At 38.8% G+C, this 21881-nt stretch overlaps 1 protein-coding gene across 9 annotated transcripts in view; it reads left to right on the top strand.

Annotated features, from left to right (window-relative positions):
• Positions 1-21881, top strand: part of ptprub (protein tyrosine phosphatase receptor type Ub) — a 215085-nt gene that overhangs the window by 143768 nt on the left and 49436 nt on the right. For all 9 annotated transcript variants that reach the window (XM_079625169.1, XM_079625170.1, XM_079625167.1 and 6 more), the window contains exons 8-12: positions 6074-6391; positions 8858-8967; positions 12359-12560; positions 16184-16286; positions 17080-17353. In XM_079625169.1, coding sequence (XP_079481295.1) covers positions 6074-6391; positions 8858-8967; positions 12359-12560; positions 16184-16286; positions 17080-17353 — 1007 coding nt within the window. The remainder of the gene's footprint in view (positions 1-6073; positions 6392-8857; positions 8968-12358; positions 12561-16183; positions 16287-17079; positions 17354-21881) is intronic.

Genomic DNA, 21881 nt, shown 5'->3' with positions numbered 1-21881 from the left:
GCTTCAGAATGACATAGCAGGGAGAAAAAAGACATCAGCAGATAAGACGAGAGAGTCGGAGCGAGAAAGATTCGTCTGCGAATCACTCGGAGACGCGTTTTAGTCTTAAACAGCTTTTGTCTCTAAAAGGAAGGCGGAGAAAAATGAGGAGCAGACATTCACGCTAAATATTTCCAACTGTTTCCATTTTCTCTTCCACATTAAGTCTAGATTGAAATTCTTCTTTAAATGGAGTATTTGCATCATATTCCCAGTGGTGCCTCGCTGCACATGAATATTGGGGCTGTTTAAGCTGCTGTCATATTTGCTGAACTGTTGAAGATGTAATTTTGACTCAATAGAAGCACATCAGTGGGATTGGAAGTAAAATGAGGTTTTCCATACTCCGTTCGTGCTCAAATCTCCTGTGTATTCTGCCGTCAACTGAATAGAAGTCGAAGATATAATTGAGTGCTGGGAGAAGTGCGCTAGCGGGAACGTAATGTTGTGTCAGAGGCTATGAAGTTTGATTTGTTTGACAGTGCTTGCTCACATACACTCTGATGACTTATTAATCATGGTTAAAAGAGGGTTAGCGTCTACAGTCATGTGACTCAATATTCTGATTAGTCTCCACGGAAACTCAGTCTCAAAAGAAGATAAGACAAGATCTTTGTTTTGTAAAATCATCCTCAATAGTTTATATTTGAAACAGATCCATTCACTGAATTTGATGAAAGATTTATAGTTCTTTACCTAACGCATTAGCTCCGCCTGTCAAGTGTACGATGACATGTTATTCCTCAGAGGTCTGCTCATAAGACTTGATGGAACTCTTAGGTAGCCTATGTTTCACTTGAAGGGATTGTTCATTCATAAATGTAAATGCTTCAGTTGAAACATGGCAGTTGAAACATCATTTTAAAATTTCTTCTTTTGTTTTGCAGAAGAAATTTATAGAGATTTGGAATGACATGATGAGTGTAAATGATGACAGAATTGAAGAATCTCTTTGTCTCTTTTAAAAGTTTAAAGGCAGAATGCATTTAAAATCCGCTATTATCTATTCTCTAAATGCATGTTATATGTGTTATTGTGAACAATTCATCCGTGCATGAGTTTTGACCTCGTAATGTCAAAATGTCATAACTGGACTTTTCAGGGAAAAGATCTCTGGTGACACATGCAGGACTTTTCTAATCCTTTAGTCCACTTAAACTCTGTCCCTGCGATCTCACGTTTGTCTGACTCTTCTTTTGAGTTCAATGTCCGCATCACAAAATTCAATCTACAACTGATGCAAGCCCCGCTCTTAAAAAAAAAAAAAAAAAAAGTGTTTAGATAATGCATTACACTTGCTTGTACCTCACAATATGGAAGAAAGTAGCGGTCACTACCTCCATTTCATTGTGACTGTATAGTTATAAAATAGTTTTGATAGCATTGTGGATAGATAATTTCATCAAGAAATTTTGAAATGTCTGTCTTGTGATTGTAGATGTTTTAATCCATCTGACCACAATCTCTTCTTAAACTACAGATATGAGATTGTTTTCTTGTAGTGTCCACTTGCTCTCCATTTTAAGCTAACTGGGAGAAATGGTTAAAATATTGACTTTGCTGAGAAAAAAAAAAATCCCAACTAAACCATTCTAAAATAGTTAGCAGGTCATTACTGGTTGTAAATGCCGGTTTAAGAAGGTCTCACATATTGGTTCTTAGCCAGTCTCCCATCCTGAGTCCTGACCCACTGAAACCCCTTTTAAAGCAGCCATCAGGCCAGCCAGTCCAGCTAAAACCAGCAAACTAGCTTAGGCTGGTTTAAAGTCGGCATGAAACGGAATTTGTGATCGTCTTTTCTTCCCTATTATGATGTGAGTGAAAGAGCCTCTCAAACAAGAAAAAAAGAAAAATAGGGCGAGACATGATTTTGTCCATCAGGAATCGATTGGATCGTTGGATCATTGTGGTTTTCTATTGCGGCGATATCATGTGAGTGACAGGTTGTCCCGCCCTCACACCGAAAAACACGTCATCAGAGAAAAGATGTCATTGCAAAAGGGAGGGAAAGTTATTTTGATTAATGATTGAGCCATACGAGGGCACATGAATTAAAAAATATATATACTGTATAGAATATTCCATATAAAAACAAGAATTTTTATTTCATGATGACTTAAAGATGTTTTTAATCAATAGGAGAAGATTACGTTATTTGTTGCTTTTTCTTACCCACGGGTTGTGGCACTTCTCTTTATCTTTAGGCTGGGCTGCTATTATACATCACAAACTCCCACTGGTCACATTTTCGCACTGATGTTTTTTTTTTTTTTTGGGAGATAGAGTCTAGTGTCAGCTCATCTGTCTTCATCCAGCAGGTGAATCCACCTACTCTGTTACAAAGGTGACTTTAATCATCTTTTCCGGCTTCATATGATCTTCTCAAAATGGCCTCCATCAAGAGATGCCATTAACGCCTGTACACAGACCCGATGCTGTCAATCTTCCCTGTTGATATATTCCTAGCTGGCATCCAACAAGATCTTATTAGTGTATTTGTTTGTATGTTTAGGCTCACCTTGTATGGTTCCTTACTCTTAGCAGCTCATTTTTATTTATTTTTTCAACTGCAAGAACTTTAGATACTTTCACAACCCTTGGTGACTTCTCCTCCAAAAAAGAAAATTGGTGGAAAGTGAAATGAATGATGGGATGACTAGGTTGGTTCTGGCTGCAGCTGAAGATTGCATCCTGGTGCGCGGCTCTTGGAAGTGACCTACATAAAAATGATGAAAGCAGGCGCAGTCCTGTGGGCATAGCCAGGGAACTGCTGGACATTTCACAGAACACGGCCAGGTGTGCTTGATGAGGCGTTGTTGTGATTAGGAGCAAGACTTGATGTGAAGGAATGTTCCTCGGAGGAGAGGGAGATTAGAAAGAGGAAAAAGATGGAAGAATGGGACAAACATTGCACTTCTGCCACAGTCTGGTTCACAGATGGACCTCCACCTGCCACTGGGTCTCTTTAGGTGTTCCTCGGAGTGAGTTATACTCTGGACTGTAATGACTAAAAGGTACATTGCTCCCAAAAATGCAGATTTTGTCATCATTTACTCTCCCTTGTGTGGTTCCAAACCTGTATAACTTTCTGGTAGCACTTTATTTTAAGGTGATAGTTACACATTACTACATGTATTTACTTTAGTAATAAAAGTAAATTATGCATAATTACAAGTAACTAACTCTAAACCAAACCCTAACCTTAATCATAACGATAGTAATTACATGTAGTTAATTAATATTACTTAAGTAAGTACAATGTAACTGTGTCACCTTAAAATAAAGTGTAACCGACTTTCTTCTGAAGAGCACAAAAGAAGATATTTTGAAATATTGTAGCCTCATAGACTTTTATTTTATTCAGGAAACATTATTCAAAACATCATCTTTTTTGTTCTGCAGAAGAAAGTAAGTCCAAAATGCTAATTTTCTCATAATTTACTCATCCATTCCAAACCTGTATGAATGACTGTCTTGCATAAAAAAGGTGATACTTTGAACAATACTCTTTTTTCATGCAATGAAAGTAGATAGTGGTCAATGGCTGTCAGCCCTCAAAAGGCCCAAAATGGACCAAAAAACATTATGTGCTGTACAAGTTTTCAGAATGTTGAAGTCTGAGTTTTGTGTGAGGAACAGACTGAAATTTAAGACACAGCACCAAGTTTGAAATCTGTGACTAATGAATATGCAAGTATTTGAAGATTTTCAGTAAATAATTATTTACATTTCAGTCTGTATGTTCATATTCAGTCTGCAATTGTATGATTTTAGAAGACTTGGAATATCCTGCATAAGTCATATGGACCTGTTTTATTGCATTTTTATGGTGCTTTATAGTTCCTTCAGCGGCTAGACAGCCACTGCTCACTATATACACTTCAAACGTTTGGGATAACTGTATTTTCTATTTTTTAACTTCTATTTTCAAATAAATGCTGGTCTTTGAACTTTCTATTCATAAAAGCATCATGTTGAAAAATGTATCAAAAATATTAAGCAGCACATCGGATTTCAACATTGATAATAACATTCTTGAGCGCCAAATTAACATTATAATGACACTGAAGACTGGAGTAATGGCTGCCATCACTGGAATGTGTTATATATTTTTAAATATATTTTTTTTAAAAAGTTATTTTAAATTGTTATAATATTTCACAATATTGAAAGGCTGATTAATGATGAAAATATTATTTAGGGTGAATTGTCCCTTTAATAAATGTCTTTGAGGAAGTAACATATAAGAGCTTATTCTTTCATGATTTTTATTTCCATCATTTTATATACGAATGCTTTTATGTACATTTATTAAACTCACTCCCGTCCATCTCAATGTAAAAGGTTTTACTCCAAATATCACAGAATTATGTTTCTCATTCCTTTTCCTTTTACAGACCAACGACCAGAACTTCACGCCCATTAGTTTGCTGTACAACGAGGAATGAGCTTAGTTCTCTCCGGACTACCTCATGTATCAATATTATCTAGTGTAATGGGACAGAAACCGGTCTTGTTTGGACTTCCAGCTGCCCGTGAGGAATTGACATGCTGCCCCAGGCCTCTGGCTGCTCTCTCTGGGTTCGGTCCCATCTCTGATGGGTGCCAAGGAGTGGGCGCTCGAAGCGCTGCTCTTGGCATCCAGACAAAGCCTTCGAACTAGGTTAAGGGAAGTAGGGTGGCACAAAAGGCCCTTTTGGGCTCCTCAAAGAGCACAGTGTAGACTCTTGGATTGTTTTTTAAAGATGGCACAAGCCAACAGCATCCCATTTGTTTGCTTTTAACTAACAATCAATAGTTCCATTAAGACGACCAACACTATTCTGGTCGTATTTCCTGTGGAGGCAAATGGGACCTCTACATTCAATGTGTATTTTCGGAAAGGAATCTCTTTCATTTGTGCCATTTTCAGGTCGACTAAGTGCTTCTCTTGATAAGAAACCCAATCGCACTGGAAGTTAATCTAAATGTAAATCTATGAGTGAAACGAAATGTAAATCTAAATATAGATCTTAAGAAAAAGGTGTGGCAAAAGCTCTCTGATGTGGGAGATATTTCAGGATTAAAAGAGCTTAATGTCACGAGTGCGTTTCTGCAGGAGAAATGCTGAATTACTATTCTGTGATCCATACGTGTTCTCCTCTGAGGACTTCAAAAGGAAATGCATTTCCTCTAATTCAGCCCCGCTGTCCTTACGGTCTCGGTGCATTAGCTTCCTCACTTTACCCTTAGTAGTAAACCTAAATCTTAAGAGTATGTCTTCTAAGCATCGGTTCAAGAGGAACAATAAAGACCTTGAGCCATGACTTTACACAGGAAGTGCTCACTTCACATCTCCTTTGTTGTACCTTCCCACTTGGGCCCATTAGTCACCAGGCCCCATTAAAAGAACAAAGAAATACAATACATTATGTGGAGATCTATTTGACAAAAATGCATTGATTGTCTTAATAATGGACCGTGACAAATGCGCTCATTGATAGTGGGGCTGGATGTCCTTGGTTCACCCTCCCTGCTGTCTGCGCCTCTCTGTGAGAGACACTAAGGTTCCTGTGTGCCCTACAGACAGTGGCTTCCTCTGTCTCTTTATATCATATACGCCAAAGGTGGTCGCTGATCTTTCTGCCCTCGGTAAATAAGAAAGTACGAACACAGATGTGAGGTATGCCAAAAATAGTTGGCCTAATGCAACGACCTTGCACTAACGGTAACTGGCAGAACTGAATGTCCTTGAACGGGGCTCATGGCCCCTGGACGGTGTGCAGGCAGATACTCGATTTGCTTAGCGACATGGAGGCAAATGGCGGGAGAGAGAGTACAACCTGCAGCCTGTGGAATTAATTAACGTAATTTGGCATGAATTGTGTCCTCATTAGCAGGTGGTCCGTCAACCTTTTTTGACCGTGGTTGTGCCTCCTACCTATGGAGGGTGGGGTAGGCGAGAAGTCTTATGACCTGGTGATATCTCTGTGGAGATTTCCTGCTTTTTTGGCTTATGTTAACAAAACTGTTCCACTGTTTTCCATTCCAATAGAGCCCATGCGGGCGCTGCGTGGTCTTAGAGCCTCGGAGATCCAGTCCCGGCAGCTGACCTTGCAGTGGGAGACGCCGGCCTTCAACCTGACCCGCTGCCACACGTACTCCGTCTCCTTGTGCTACCGTTACACGACCGCAGGGGGCGGCGGTGGGCACAACACCACAGTGAGAGAATGCCTGGCTGTGGAGCACAACACTTCGCGTTTCACCCTCAGAGATCTGCCTCCTTTTCACACCATCCAAATACGCCTGGCACTCGCCAACACCGAGGGCAAGAAGGAAGGGAAGGAGGTTACGTTTCAAACTGAGGAGGACAGTGAGTAGTGGAGCTTTCAATTAATATTAATCTGTATATATCATTTGTTGTACTTCTGTTGCAGTGGCAGCCGCTTTTCAGGAGTGGGGAAGCGCAGATGTCTTATGAATGGCAAAATGTGTAACATTGTGTAACAAAATGTGTTATTACTACCACTTCAGACAACCACTAATCAGTAAAATAATTGTCCAAGCTCAGAACTTAATTTTTTTTTTTTACAATATTTACAAATGTCAGTAGGCAAAAGTTGGCCAAGTCTTGGCCATTTAAGTCTCACCTAGCCAATATATAGAGAACCAGGCTTTAAGCAAAATAGTGATTGAAAGCAATCAATGATCTGAAATCTTCAGTTAAAGTAAACTGTTAAGGAATCTGTCACTTTTTATTGATAGATAGATAGATAGATAGATAGATAGATAGATAGATAGATAGATAGATAGATAGATAGATAGATAGATAGATAGATAGATAGATAGATAGATAGATAGATAGATAGATAGATAGATAGATGCAGGTCAGGGGAGATTTGTATGCCTGTTTCTGCACTCAATCCAGCCAGCACGGGCTGTAAAAATTTTGGGTGAAGTAAGATTTTTTTTTTTTTTTTTTAAACAAGCGTTTCACCCAGACAGGAAGTATGATGAAGAGAGGGAGGAAAGAGAGCGCTCAATTATCAACACTCCTCTGAAGCCTCAATCAGCAATTCTTTTCTTTCATGGCCTGTCACAAGAAAAAGTGATTGAGTCAGCGATTTTGACTCAATCTGAGCGAGCGTGTTATTTTCGCCACTGGCTATCTCTGCCTCACCAACTATCACCCCGCGCACACACACTCTGTGCACATACCCAAGGGCTAACAAGGATGGCTCAGTGACAGAGCACAAATGTGCTGTAAAAACATCTGCTGAGCTCAGAACGTCATCTGTCTCTCTAGCGCCATTTCCACTTCCTCCTCATTCTCTCTTCCAGCGTTTATGTTTGTTACTGAACCCGTGTTAATATTCATCAGCCTAAAAAAAGCCATGTCATGTCATCAACTGCTAGTGTTGCCCTTTCTGTCTGTCACACAGGCTTTGTATCTCCTGCTGAGAAGTCCAGCTCAGACCAGCATTAAATTCCACGCTGTTCCCGGCTGGTTTTATGGTGTGGTTGATTGAACAGCGTAACTCCTGCTGTTCATTTGTAAACCTAAACGATAAAGCTAATTAACCAGCATGGCCTTGCTGGTGAATCTGGTTAAGCTAGTTAAAGGGACGGTACACTCACAAAAATGTAAATTGTGTTTTAATTTACTCACCCTCATGTCTTTCCAAACTACTACTCTCTTCTACACGTTGAAAGCTTGTAGGGGTGTCAAGTTCTAAAAGGACAACAACAACAAAAAAGAATAATGAATGTGATTCATGTTCTTTCAAGCATTCTGAATCCTGATGATAGCTTAGTGTGACAAGAAGAACAAAATTTATATTATTATGCACTGAAAAGCTATACTTACAATAGTACTCAAATTGTATTCAAGTATGCTGTGTGAAGATGTCAAAGGAGATTGGTTCTCATTTGTCTTGTAACCAATCGAAATACATTAAATTTGAATATGCAGAAGAGCTCATTTCAGAGCTACTGTAGAAGGCATATATATATATATGTATATATAGCTTCAGAAGACTTAGAATATAGAGCGTAATTCATCACTATCATTACTATGATATTATTATGGTGCATTATGGTTATTTATTTGCTATTATAGTATTTATTAATATTTTAATAAGCTTTTATTTTAATATATTATTTTTGTAATGTTAGTAATTTTGTTTATATATGTATATATATATATATATATATATATATATACGTTTTAAAAAAAAATTTAGCTTTATTTTTATTTCATTTTACTTCAACTTTAACTTATTTTATTTAATGTAGCTGCCAAGGCAAGTTTTTCCATCTAAGAATTGTTTTATTTTATTTCAGATTTATTTCAATTAACAGAAACTACAGGAATAGCTTTAGTTTTAGTTAACATTAACAACATTGTATGAAAAAGAGTTGTGTCAAAAGAAAGTCATACAGATGTGAAAAGATAGGAGGGTGAGTAAATTATTACGGAATTTACATTTTTGAGCGACCCAACCAATTCAGCATTCGAAACACAACATATACTATTCTTTATAGTAGGATTCCCAGAGCCTAAAAGCCCCCAGATATACTTCATGGATCATCTCTTTGGTTCCATATCACTTATATTAGTTATAATGGATGAGTCTATGTAATATGTTAATAACATAAGAGGCCTGCTTTTATAATGACAACGGCTGTAATGAGGATATTAGAGTTGACCTTTGGGGGACTTTAAGCGATTAACCTTCTCCCTTTGAGTAAATGCTAGAGAAATTACTAGTCCAACAATGTATGATTCAGAAGGTCTGTATCTTCATTCATAACCACCGGCTTCTTCGGTTTCCCATAGTTCCCGGTGGCATTGCTCCCGAGTCTCTTACCTTCACGCCGCTGGAGGATATGATCTTCCTGAAGTGGGAGGAGCCGGTGGAACCCAACGGCCTCATCACGCAGTATGAGGTATGTGCTTTCTGCTCTTTACCGCGCTCATATCCATTTCTCTCACGCTGTTTGAATCCTTGGAGATTCGCTCTGATGTGTCAGCATTTTTACCAGGTGAAATATCGATGAACCACAATCCTTGAAAGACAAAACTTCCCACTGTGTGTTAAAATTGAACTGCCAGTTTAAATTATTTATGAACGTGCCGCTAACACATGATCCTCTGCATGCGATTGCACACAGACCTGACTGACAGTGCGCTGTATTAGTGAGACCTTGGAATGTGAGTGGTTTCCACCCCTGTAACATTTTTCAGTCTAGTTGGCAGGAAATGCTGAGTTGTTGGTGGTGTTCTTTCTCAACTCAGTCAGTGACAGACAGAAGTATGTATGAAGTCATGATTTGGACCTGGAACTCTGCATGCTGCCAGAGACACAAGAGCCACCAAGGCCAACCCTACCTCTAATTGGTCCCTACTGCACCAGCCATCTGTTAGTAAATGACAGGAAGATGCCTCTATCTAAAGTTATACGTGCTGTCTCCTACACTTTGCCATTTTAGAAGCTTGCTTGTTTGAATTTGTTGCCATGACGTCATCATCGAACAGCGTCACGAACCTCACAGTGCCTGGGGTTAATTGCTTTGCTTGAGGACACATTGATAATTGCTCATGGCTCAGTTCTCGAGGGGATTGAATCAGCAACCCTCGAGCTCCGAGCCTTAACCAACACACCACAATGTTTTATGAATGCGGCTGCTGTGCTGTAGGAGCTTCTGGGACAGTTTTGGAATGATATCAAGAAGTCATTACTGAGGTAGTGTCACGTACAACCCATAGAAGATTGTAAAAGAATTTAACTATAGAAGATTTTTGTGTGCTTTGTATATAATAATGATCAACAAATTATCAAAATTAAACGCACACAATGTAAAAATTAAACAAAAAAGAAAGCCATTTTGCATGATAGTTTGCATGACTTTAAGTTGAGTTTATTTTTTTATATTTATTATAATATTTACATTAAATGAAATAAAAAAAATAGAATAAATCTAACTGAAAATATGTCTCTTTGTCTATCCATCCATCCTTCCTTCCTTCTCTCCATATCATTGTTTGCTTGACTTTTTTAGTTGTTTATTATTATTATTTTTAATTATTGATTATTTTAAATATCTTGAATGAATTTTAACTAAGAACTTTTCTACTAACTTACAACTTGTATGATTTACAAATTGTTCTATTGCACTACTGCATGAAGTAAAACAACAAAAAAAGTGACTATTTAATTTAATATCTGGTTATTTTGATTATTTACACCTGGAATCGAAGAATGTTTTTGAAAATGTATTATCATTGTTGTACTCTTAAGATGAATACTTCAGAACTGCAGCAAATTGAAAGCTTATGCCTTTGTCCCAAAAAGAAGGATAGCTAACAGTCTAATAAAAGCCCTTAAACTGTTTCTCCATTCTTCCGTTCACTGCTCACTGAAAAGGTGGTGGGCCTCCCACAGCCAGCATCTGTCTCTCTGTTCCTCTCTTCCAGAACATTCTCACACTCTTTCTCTTTCTGGTCACACTGCCTGCCTCAGTGTCACCTTTCTCCTCACCCATGATTCAGGCTCTCAGTCAGTCACTAAAAAGTTGTGAGAACGCCGCTTCTGTCACGCTCCAAAACACACATCTCACCTCAAGAGGAAAAGTTGCTTTTGTTTGTGGAACCGTCAATCGGCTCGGCTATGGGCTGAATCGAGATCATCACATTTTTTGAATGCCACATCTGTCCATCAGGCGCCTCCTTTCTTACCATTTGGACTTACTGAGTTATCTCTCATTGATAAGTTGCTTTTCTTTTTTCCCCAGGCCTTAGCCACCAAAGTCGCCCCAAGGATGTTTTCCAAAGGGGATTTAAAGGCTTGACATATAAAGTGGAGGCAAGGACAGATTTTCAGGCTCAAGGAGCCTGATCTTCTCAGGCATACAGAGAGATGAAGAGGGAAAGAATAAGAGAGAGGCAGAGCCTGGAGAATTCACTCTCGTTTCTCTCAGATTAGCACATTGTCCACTTTTCTCTGAGCAGTGCTGACGAAAGGCTCGCAGGGCGCTGCGTTCTCCCTCAAACCTTCCCCCACTGCTCTCATCCATGCCTCATATCTTAAAAGAGGCCTGGTACAGGTGCAGCAAATGTTTCTTACGTCCCAGAAGCCCACTGCACAGTGAAAAAGCAGGCATTAGGCAGCTAACACACTAATGCTCTGCATGCTTGATATCAGAAAGTTTGTGAGACCCTTGCACTCCATGGTGAGCATTGATTATAGTGTAGCATGTACTGTACTGATAGGACATTAGAGTACTGATTATAGTGCAGCAAAGGTTCTTTGTTTTTACTGATAACATTTGTGTGAATTTGAATTAAATTGGAAGTTAAATTAAAAGTTATATTAGAAGTTCATCCATCCATCCATCCATCCATCCATCCATCCATCCATCCAATAGTTCCAATTCACCTTTAAACCATGAAGGCTTTTACATTTTAAAACTGTTTCTAGTTAATCGTAGTTGAATTTCATTGAATTTCCATCCTGTTTGATAATCGATTCAATTAAAACTCTGCAAATGCTCACCAGATCACATGTTGGTCAATGTAACATGAGGCCAAAAGTCCAAGAAAACTTCCCAGAATAGGTTTACTAAATAAATTAATTGTTTACATGGTGACCGAGCACACTGAATAATTTCTCCTATTTCGTGTATATATCTTTGTTTTGTTTTTTGCACCATTTTGACTTTGTTGTGTGTCATACTGTAATTCAGTAAAACTTTTCTGATAACGGATCTTGGATAATCTTTTGGCGTCATGTTTCACTGAACTTTAATGTACACTGAATGTGGTTTGGCGTGTGGATTTTACTTTACTCTTAAAATTGCTTTGTGCAACATACAAAAATTCTATAAACAAGATGATGATATCAAGTAACTTATGTTTCAGGCTAAATCTGTCCAGATTGATTATTATTTATTTTTTTTACTCTTCCAATAAAAATTGCTTCGAGCTTTGCATTAATCCAGGCAACATACTGTAGACTGGAACAGAGTATTTGAGTGCTGTCATATATGGTACAATCACGGTTATTTTTTGCCGTGAAGATAATAGTCGTACATGCCCACTGGCTTCCCGCTGATATTTATGAGTAGGCAACCACGTATTGTTTATAAAATAAATGTTTGATTTCATACATGAATCATTTTCAACCCACTCTGAACATGGATGTCAGGGTTAGCAAACTTTTATAAAACATTGTTTGATCTGAACTACCACACACTGAGTCACTGTTTGTTCAGTTCCAAAACAACAGTAATTTAATGAAAATATGATTTATTTAAAAGGGTTTAATGTGTGCAATTACAGATCAGCTACCAGAGCATTGAATCATCAGACCCCGGGATTAACGTTCCAGGCCCGAGGCGCACTGTATCCAAGCTGAGGAACGAGACGTACCATATGTTCTCCAACCTGCATCCTGGCACCACCTACCTGATCTCTGTCCGGGCGCGCACCGCCAAAGGCTTCGGCCAAACAGCTCTCACTGAGATCACCACCAACATCTCTGGTGAGGACTGCATATGGTTGTTTTTGGGGAATTACGTGCAAGAATGTGTGTAAAACAAGGCACATCCACTTCATATCCGATCCGTCAGTTGGCCCATAGTGTGTGGTTAAATGTTTTCTGATCAGATTTCTACTAATTTCTAGGGCTGCCCCCGACTAAAGATTTTTCAAGTCGATTAGTAGTCGTTCATTTAAGCCAATAGAGCTTAAAAAATGTAAGCTAATCGCACATTTATGATATTAATGGGGAGGAGTGGGAATGGTTTGAGTTTCAGGGCTGAGAAAGAATAATATAACATTGCTAACATTGGTTCTACATTGCAGAGAAATTCCAAACTATAATATTGAGCCTTTAAAATAAATGAAGCACTCAAGCGCACGCATAAAGCTTGCAGCAGCACACCAGTAAAAGTAATGATTATGAATGTGTTGGGGGAAAAAACAAAAGAGACTGTTTGAACATTTTAATAATGTATTAATAAAGATGTAGTTGACGATGCTGACTCGGCATCTCCACAGTATAGTGGATGTTCCTATAGAGAGAAATGTTTCATACAGATTACAAAATCAGAGAATTTGTTTTCGATTTGAATTGGTTCATTTAAAAGTAGACTTTTCAGTATGTCTAGACTGTATTTCTCATGTCTGAGAAGCAAGTAGGACTATATGCTGTTGGGTTTCGGTTCATTTTTTTGTCATACTCCAGACTCCAAGGGCAGAAAGCACACCCTGTTTGTTTTCTTTATTTTACCAAAGCACAAAGTTTTGGTGTTATTGTGAGTGTGCACATATTGTGAGTGAAACTTTACAGTTTAGTCCACTGCTATTAGGAACAAATGATTGCCACCGGGAACACTTGGATATCTGCCAATAATAGTGCATATTTATCTAGGTTAACATTAGAGGGAGCAGCCATGTGAAGTGGTGAACATTAGACTACTACTTGCATGTTTCAATGATAAGTCGTAGTTAGGTCGAGGAATGTTTGGCGAACGTTGGATTTCCTGCCCGACATACAGTACGGTAATTAGCACATGGACCAGCCGTCTTACGATCTGTCTGTCACGGACTGCATGACTTCGCCACTTTCTGTGGATTTTTTCTTCCTTTGCGACTAACTGACTAATTAAAATGTGTCGACTATTAGGGGGCAGTGCTTATAATATCCAAACATACTTCAGACACACTTATTTTTATGAGTCTTATCCAATTAAATGTACTTTTTTTCGTCTTAACATCACTTAAAATGTAAAAAAGTCTAATAATTACTCTGAAAATTGTTTCATCCCGATCAAGTGTTCATCTTTATAATCTGGTCTCTGAAAGAAAGTATTTTAACATATGTAAAGTGATTTTAGTTGGCATTCATGAAGTGATTTCACTCGCCTAGGCTATGGTACATGAAAGAAAAAGCTTTATATGTTAAATGCATCCCAGTTATGCACATTAGTAAGAAATAGATAAGAAACTGTGGTTAATTTAATTGCTTCCATTCTCCTCTGATGGACGGTCACTGACCTTTGCATTTGTTCATTTGCTGTGAACAAGCAATAAATAACTTCAGATTCAAAACAGGTGCTCCAATTTCATGTTTGAATGAAAAGCCAGAATGTTTGTAAGGAGTTTTTATTTGAAATTGTAAAAATGCAGAAGGTGCTTTTGTTTAGCATTACAGGAGCAGAACACTTCTGCAGTGATGTGAAATGTACGTGTGCGTGCATGCGAGTGTTGCCATGCACCCTCAGATGTACCAGATGAGATCTACAAACTGTTGATTGAAATGCCTCAGATGTTTCAGGAGATGTCTGAGGTACAGAAATATATGGCAGCGGTTGAATAGACTGGAACAAAGTGAAACAAAAGCAGGTTTCGCAAAAAAAAAAAAAGGAAAAATGCGAAACTCCAGAGTTTCCGGTTCATCATCCTGCGCTTCAGGTGCACTATTGATCTCTGAAGCGTGTTTGTGCGCGAATGCCCATATCGCCGCTTAAGAGCCATTATGTATTCCCGAGCGGAACTGAGGAAGTGATAGTGAAACTGAATCACAGCAGATGCTCAGAACCCAACAGGCCCTTCAAGAACATTACACGTTTCCCCTCGCTTCAAAGAGAACTGACATCACTGTCATCCTCAGCATTCGAAAACTAGCCGGCTTACAAAACAGCACCATATGTTGCTGTCAACCGGATTCAGCTGATGCTAAATCAGGATTTCTCAAACCTGGACTGATGCAAAGCGATGTATGTTAAGCCCAGCGTTTTATAGAATGGGAACGATTGAGATCTTGCCAATATTTGGTTGTTTTGAGATTATTGGCATTGGCCCGATAACTCTGTCTACTTGGCCGATTAACAGTCGGGTTGTTTCACTATGCATCAGGTTCAAAATCTGCCAATGGATAAATAATTTGATACATTTTTGTTGTTGTAGTGAATTTTTATGTTTTTTTTTAAATTATTTTAGCAATTGTGTGCGCATTTTGTTAATCAATTGTATTTACTTATTTATTTATGATTAATATAATGATGTCCAAAAGTCTGACACCACTTGGGAGAATAACATTTTGTATGCATATTTAGCTTCATAATATGATCACCAGGTTTTACACCAATTGTGAAGTTCATGCAGTTTGAGTGATGCTAAGAAATACATTTTTCAATAGATTTTTTTAAAACTAATTGTTATGCTGATAATTGAATTTCTAATGGGAATATACAGTACCTCACTGTATGTTATCCGCATTATTGGTATATATCTGGAAGCATAATTATAAGCTTTTTAATTATAAAAACTACAGCTCATTCAGTCGTAGGACTCTAGAAGTCAAACAGGGACTGGGAACACATATTGATGTTGACTATATATACTGTATGGACAAAAGTACATATATGACCAGTTGTATACTCATATGTATGTACACCAGCATTATATTATGCTTTGCTTATGTGTTTTTATTTTGTGTCTGCAAGTACTCAAATCCATCCTGCGGCTCATTTCTACTGAAGTCCCCTCAAGTAGCTGCAGTTTTCCCACCGCTTTTAATATCATAATCATTGATTTCGCAGATTGTTTGCCTTTGTTCGTCAGCTCTAATTGACTGCTGATATTAAGGAAAACGTTATTGCTCAACACGACCATCTCGGGGGAAGGATGCAGTCCAGACTCAAATCCGTCTAAATGAGTTTCCCCTTTATTTGTCCCACATGCACAGCTTTTAATTACACCCTGAGATGAAGACGCGCAGAGGGATGGGTTTGGAGGAGGAAGCGGAGTTCATATGAAGTGTTGGTTGTTGTCGTGAATTAGGGCGGTCTTATATCAGACAACAATGTAGGCGTTGTTTGTGAGGTTCGTCTAATTAAAACGTTTAGCTGGTTATGTTGGCTTTTAATAATTAGCGTAAACTTCACTTTGCCTCACGTTGAAATGACAGTCAATGTACACAATGGATTTGGAACCTGAACTATTTCTTTTTGACTGTTGAGCTTTTGATTGTTTTTTTGTTTTTTTCTTCTTCCCATTACTCTGACAAACTCAAGTTTACTTCTGAAGAGTTGTTTAAAAAGTTTTAGGAAGATATTCTCTTATATTTCTGTCTCTTTTGTTTTCTGTCTCGCTTTGAAGCACCAACATTCGATTACGGAGACATGCCGTCCCCTCTGAGTGAGACAGAAAGCACCATTACAGTCCTGCTGCGTCCAGCACAAGGCCGAGGAGCTCCGGTCAGGTGAGAATGACATCATGTGCCTTAAAGGGATAGTTCACCCAAAAATGAAAATTATCCCATAATTTACTCACCCTTAAGCCATCCTATCTCTATATGACTTTCTTCTTTCAGCCAAACACTTTCTTCTTTCTGAGTTATATTAAAAAATATCCTGGCTCATCCAAGCTTTAGAATGGGAGTGAGTAGTAACTGAGATTTTGAAGCCCAATGAAGCGAATCCATCCATCATAAAAGTAATCCATACGGCTCCAGGGGTTTAATAAAGGCCTTCTGAAGCAAAGCGATGCATTTTTGTAAGAAAAATATTCTTATTTCTAACTTTAGAACTTATTTATAACAGAGCTAATAACTAATAAATAAATAGTTTATAATATTTTAATTAAAAATAGATTATGTAAATACATAACGGCATTTTGATGTTAATCAAATGTAATAAAAAAAAATTAAAAAATATGCATCTGAAATTAATATGATAAATATGATAAAAACACAAAATCAATAAAACTTTACCTACTTTTTTTTAAACGTGAACTATGATGGTATCTCAAGTTCTCAACACTGGTATTTTAATGTTTTGTATGTTCTATTTTAATACATTTTTATGAATTATAAACTGAAACCTAGAATTATTTTTTTTTTAAAGAAATGTATTTGTGGTAATCAACATTATGCCACAAATGCTGTCAATTGAGCTTAACTTGTATTGAGCCTGGGATATTCCTTTAGCAATGCATTATTACTATTATTGCTATAGTATTATCATTAAAACATTGTTGTGTGTATGTATGCACAGCACGTATCAAGTGATCGTGGAGGAGGAAGCTGGTAGGAAGGTGAAGAGAGAACTGGGTGTTCAGGACTGCTTTCCCATTCCCACATCTCACGGTGAGGCTCAGGCCCGTGGAGCTCCACACTACTACACTGCCGAACTGCCCCCGAGCAGCCTTCCTGAAGCCACGCCATTCACTGTGGGGGACAACCACACCTATAACGGCTACTGGAACACCCCCCTGGACCCCAGGAAGAACTACCTCATCTACTTCCAGGCCATGAGCAACTTCAGAGGCGTGAGTCTCAGAAACTACTGATTTTGATGTTAATCCAATGTAATAAAACATATATGCACATATTTGTTCTCCGAAGTCCCTTCTCGGTAAGCCCCCTCAAGTTGCGTTTAGGAAACTCTGGGAAAGCGTAACCCTGACTTTAGAATCCAAGATGGCTCCTCAGCACATCCACAGTTGTAACGTATTGTTTATTAGCACTTCTGTTTGTCTGCATCTCAATAAACTCTCTGGAGCACACAGTACTATCCAACCTCTATTTGTGGACATGATACTTCAGCATTATCTGTGCAAAATACTACGTGTTTGTATTACGAAAGAGCAAGCACAACAAATGTTTTCCCTGGATGCATCCATCTTAGTTTTCTGACCTGTGTACTGGAACGCGGTCCACTCGAGTGTGACGTCATTCCCAGCTACGACATCCCTCCTCTGAGGTAAATGGAACGCAACGCAGCATAATTCTAAGAGCATTTCAGTGGGAATTATGGGACAGCCCTACAAATTGTCCTACTCTCTTGGCAGTGCCCTTACTTTTAAACTAGGGAGCGTTTTGAGACACACACTGTTGTTTTTTTGCATCTTGAAAGTAAATGTTATCTTTTTTTGATGGAAATGTTATACCCTGATCTGAAACTTTATTTTTACACACTCCTACAGATTGTTTGCAGTGTGCACAGCGGGAGATAAAGTGCAATACAGGAACCTACAATAAATAGTGAGACGCACCTGCAGCTAGTAAATCTGCAATTAGCTGGATGTACAAAACATTATAGCATTGCTCGTTCTTACGGGATGTTGCTTATCTTCCCTTCTCCAACTGTTCAAACCCATGAGGTAGTGTGTGTCTCAGTCCCAGTATGAAATTAATAACAGAGTATCAGCGCACACCAAGCTTTGGGTGTCCGGGCCTTATTCAAATGGGAAAAAACAGCCCCTGTGCTCCCCGTCCATGCCTAGATAAGAGGATAAACAACAAGGAATATCGTCTTGCTGGCATAAACCATTTCACAGGGATAATTGGGCACAGGTGCAGCTGATCAGAAATAGATCAGCTGGCAGTTTATGTTGTTAGAAATGGCTGGGGCTGGGAGACAGAACGAGCTCGACGGCACAAGCAAAACAGAGCCTGGAAAACAGCCGGGGAAATGGGAATTCGGATCCGGAAAGGTGCCAAATAAGTTTCTAAATAGGAAAAAAGCATTTGTCGGAAGCAAAATATAGATCTTGCTTAATGCAGCTTTTGATTAAATCAGATTAGTACTTTTCCAGTGGCCGGGAATATAGTTTACTGTACATGTTCGGTGGTGCTACTGTAATGTAAATATACAGTGCCTTGCGGAAGTATTCATGCCCTTTAATTTTTTTCCCTATATTTTGTCATGTTGCAGCCTTATGCTGAAGGGATTTGAATACTTTTGCAATGCACTGTACTTTTGGTCCTGATTCTCTTCAGATTCGTTCGAATTAATTATTCAAATTAATTAATTATAATATTATTTCATTAATTTTGAACCGTTAGGTTTCCAATAAATACGATTAATAAAACTAGAATATAACTGCAGAACAGCAAAACTTTCACTGTTGCTGTACAGGAAATCTGTGAATCATTGTTTTGGATTGAAGAAAAAATTGGTGTATCGTTGTTTTTAGTCTAAACCAGTCAATTCACTAAAGCGAATCAGAAAAATATTTACTGTCTAATCAGTAAACTATACTGTCACACACACACACACTGAAAAAAAAGTTAGTAGTGTCATTATATTTTGTTAGTTTTCCCCAACACTGCTGCATGGATAGTGAATAAAGCAATGTATACAGTGCACAAGTCAACCTCCATCTTGACCATGACAGGAAACCTCTCCGACTTTTGCCTTATGGTTTCATGGTTATTAGTTACCTGCCGCACTCAATTATGCACTATTAAACCTCAGAGCATTTCAAGGTTGTGGGAGTAAAAATAATTTTTAATGGTCCATTTAGATTTGACACCAGCTAGCAAACCTCATGCTCAAAAAGATGTGGGTGACATTTAGAAGAAGGTTATCACATTGGCTCAGCACCTGGAGGAATGGATGAGCCAGCTTGGCTCATTCCACTCTTCTGAACAGCAATTCAGAGACGCAAAACTTGGACGGACTTTACCTACGCTATTACACAGTTGGGTTTTTCTGGCAGCCTTGAAGGAAAATGCCTCTTGATGACCTATAGTACAGACACAAAGTCCCTCCCCGCCGAACCCCTCAGGGCTTCTCACTCTTTACAGACTGAAATGCACCTGTCAGCCGAGCCATTGTGACTCCACCTCCCCTTTCGGTTTCTCCCTACTTCAAACCGTACGTCTTGGAAACTGATCGCACGGCTCAGTCTCCTTTGGGCTCTGCTGATTTACTTGACCGACCTTTAGCTAAATATTCATTTTTATTCAGCTCTATTTTATGCTGCAATAACTGCCGTAAAGGCTGACAGTCTAAGCTAAAGGGAACGTAGCTCAGGAGACTTAACTAGCATTTAGCACTCCCCTGTTACCAATTTGAACCATTCTGTTTTTTCTTTTTTCTTTTCTTTATCCTGACTGCATATAAACAATGCTAATATACTTTGCTTTGTCTCTTGGCCAACTTTATGGTTGAAAGTGGTTTTCAAAGCTTTTGGCAGCTGCACAAGAAAGAAAGTCCTCTGCTGCATTTGTTTGGCCGTTATTCTGACAATTAGTCATTAGAGAGCTGTGAATGCTGTCAGGGCTTCATGTAATTGCTTTCAGTGATAAATATATATAAAGATGCTCTTAATAGATCTTTGATTCTCAGCTGTTTATAAAGGGCTGGTTTTCTTCCTTTCTCTTTCACTTCCTTTATTTTATTTTTTGTCATCCGCTTCCTTAAGAGTCCTTAGAGACAAAACACAAAGATTGTAGCTGCTAAACGCTCTCTTCCATACACACACACACAGAAACGCATATCTTTTTCTTTTTTCCTTTTCTTTTTATGGTATGAAACCCTATAGGACTGACCAGACACTTTCAATGAGACTTTTTCCCTCTAATTGGCATCGTTTGCTCTCTGTTTTACCGGGATGAATGGCATGAACTGATGCTGATGTTTCTCACTAAAATACTGTACAAGTATGCCTAGGTCATATATACATTTATAGTATGTATATAATTTGTTATTGTTATATTATATTATTAATTTAAAATTCATAGAGTGTAGAATGAATGGCATGAACTGATTTTTCGGACTAAAATATGGTCCTTATTTTTTATTTTTTTCATACACATACATACAATACACATTACACGTGTGTGTGTGTGTGTGTGTGTGTGTGTGTGTGTGTGTGTGTGTGTGACTGCCCCCCCCCCCCCCTCTCTCTCTCTTTTTCTTGCATACCTCTTCTTCTTCTTCTGGAACCAAGTAGGAGCTTTCTAATAAGTTCCTTTCCCATGCCTCCCTGGGCCTGTTATATTTATAGTGCTCATAATTCATTTACTTAGCTTGAGTTTGCTGACAGATCCCCTTTTGCAGTGCCTGCCATGACCGTTCCCACAAATTTGATTAAATAGAGCAGGGAAGCTTAAAGCTTTGTGTCTGCGTCTGTCTGATCAAAGCCCACTGGCTGTCTCTCGCCTGTCATTTGGGGTCAGTCTTTTCTCACACGCATGGTGAGCTACGAGTTCTTATGGTGCGACATCTAGGACCGGCTCTGTGCTTGGAGAAAACAGGCAGTGTTTGCTTTATCCCTGTGATATGCTCTCATGGGAGAGTGTGTATTGGGAACCATGGCACACTTGCATCCCAATGATGGCTGCTGGAGCAGATAAAGATGGGTTTCTCGTAAAGCCTGGATTGGCCTACATGACATTTTAAGCGTGGGAGTGGAAGGGGTTGCTAAAATATCCATGCGTGTCCCTCTTCCCTCTTTTGAAACATCAGTGCAAGTCCGTCTTTACCTTTTCCCCCTGTTCCTACCACCCTTCCTTCCCCCTTTGTATGTTTTCCGAGATGATACAGGGTTATGGTGGGCTTTAGGAGCCAAGGCAGTTTGAAATAGGTTTTCAATTAAAAAAAGCAATTCAGCCGCAGTTTAAGCAGAGGCCTCTCACTCCTTTTCCGGATGGGAAGATTTGCATAATTGTTCCATAATGCCCGAATTAGCATCTGTAAATCTTAATTTGATAATGCATCTTCTTGTCGAGGTGGCAGGCCGGAATTGGATTAAGGGCTTGGATCTCATTAGCGCTATTTGACAAAGGTCGTTTTCATAACACCAGTATATCATCAACTGCGATTTCGAACAAATTAATTCCTTTTTATAATTCTCTCCTGGCTGGAAGTCATTCCCCCCTGCCTCTTTTGTCCTCTGCTGCCATTTTCTGTACATTAAAGACTTATATCTTATCAGCACACACTAAAAAATGCACACGAATAGGGTGAGTGAGGTATTTTTACTCTTTTACTGGCATTCATGCTGTTGTTGAATCAGCAAAAGTCAGTGTTAGCCCATTTGACATCTCATCAGGTATCGTGCAGTC

Source organism: Phoxinus phoxinus (genome assembly GCF_949152265.1).
Source record: "Phoxinus phoxinus genome assembly, chromosome: 10".
Taxonomy (NCBI): Eukaryota; Metazoa; Chordata; class Actinopteri; order Cypriniformes; family Leuciscidae; genus Phoxinus; species Phoxinus phoxinus.
This window is presented reverse-complemented; position numbering and strand designations above follow the sequence as displayed.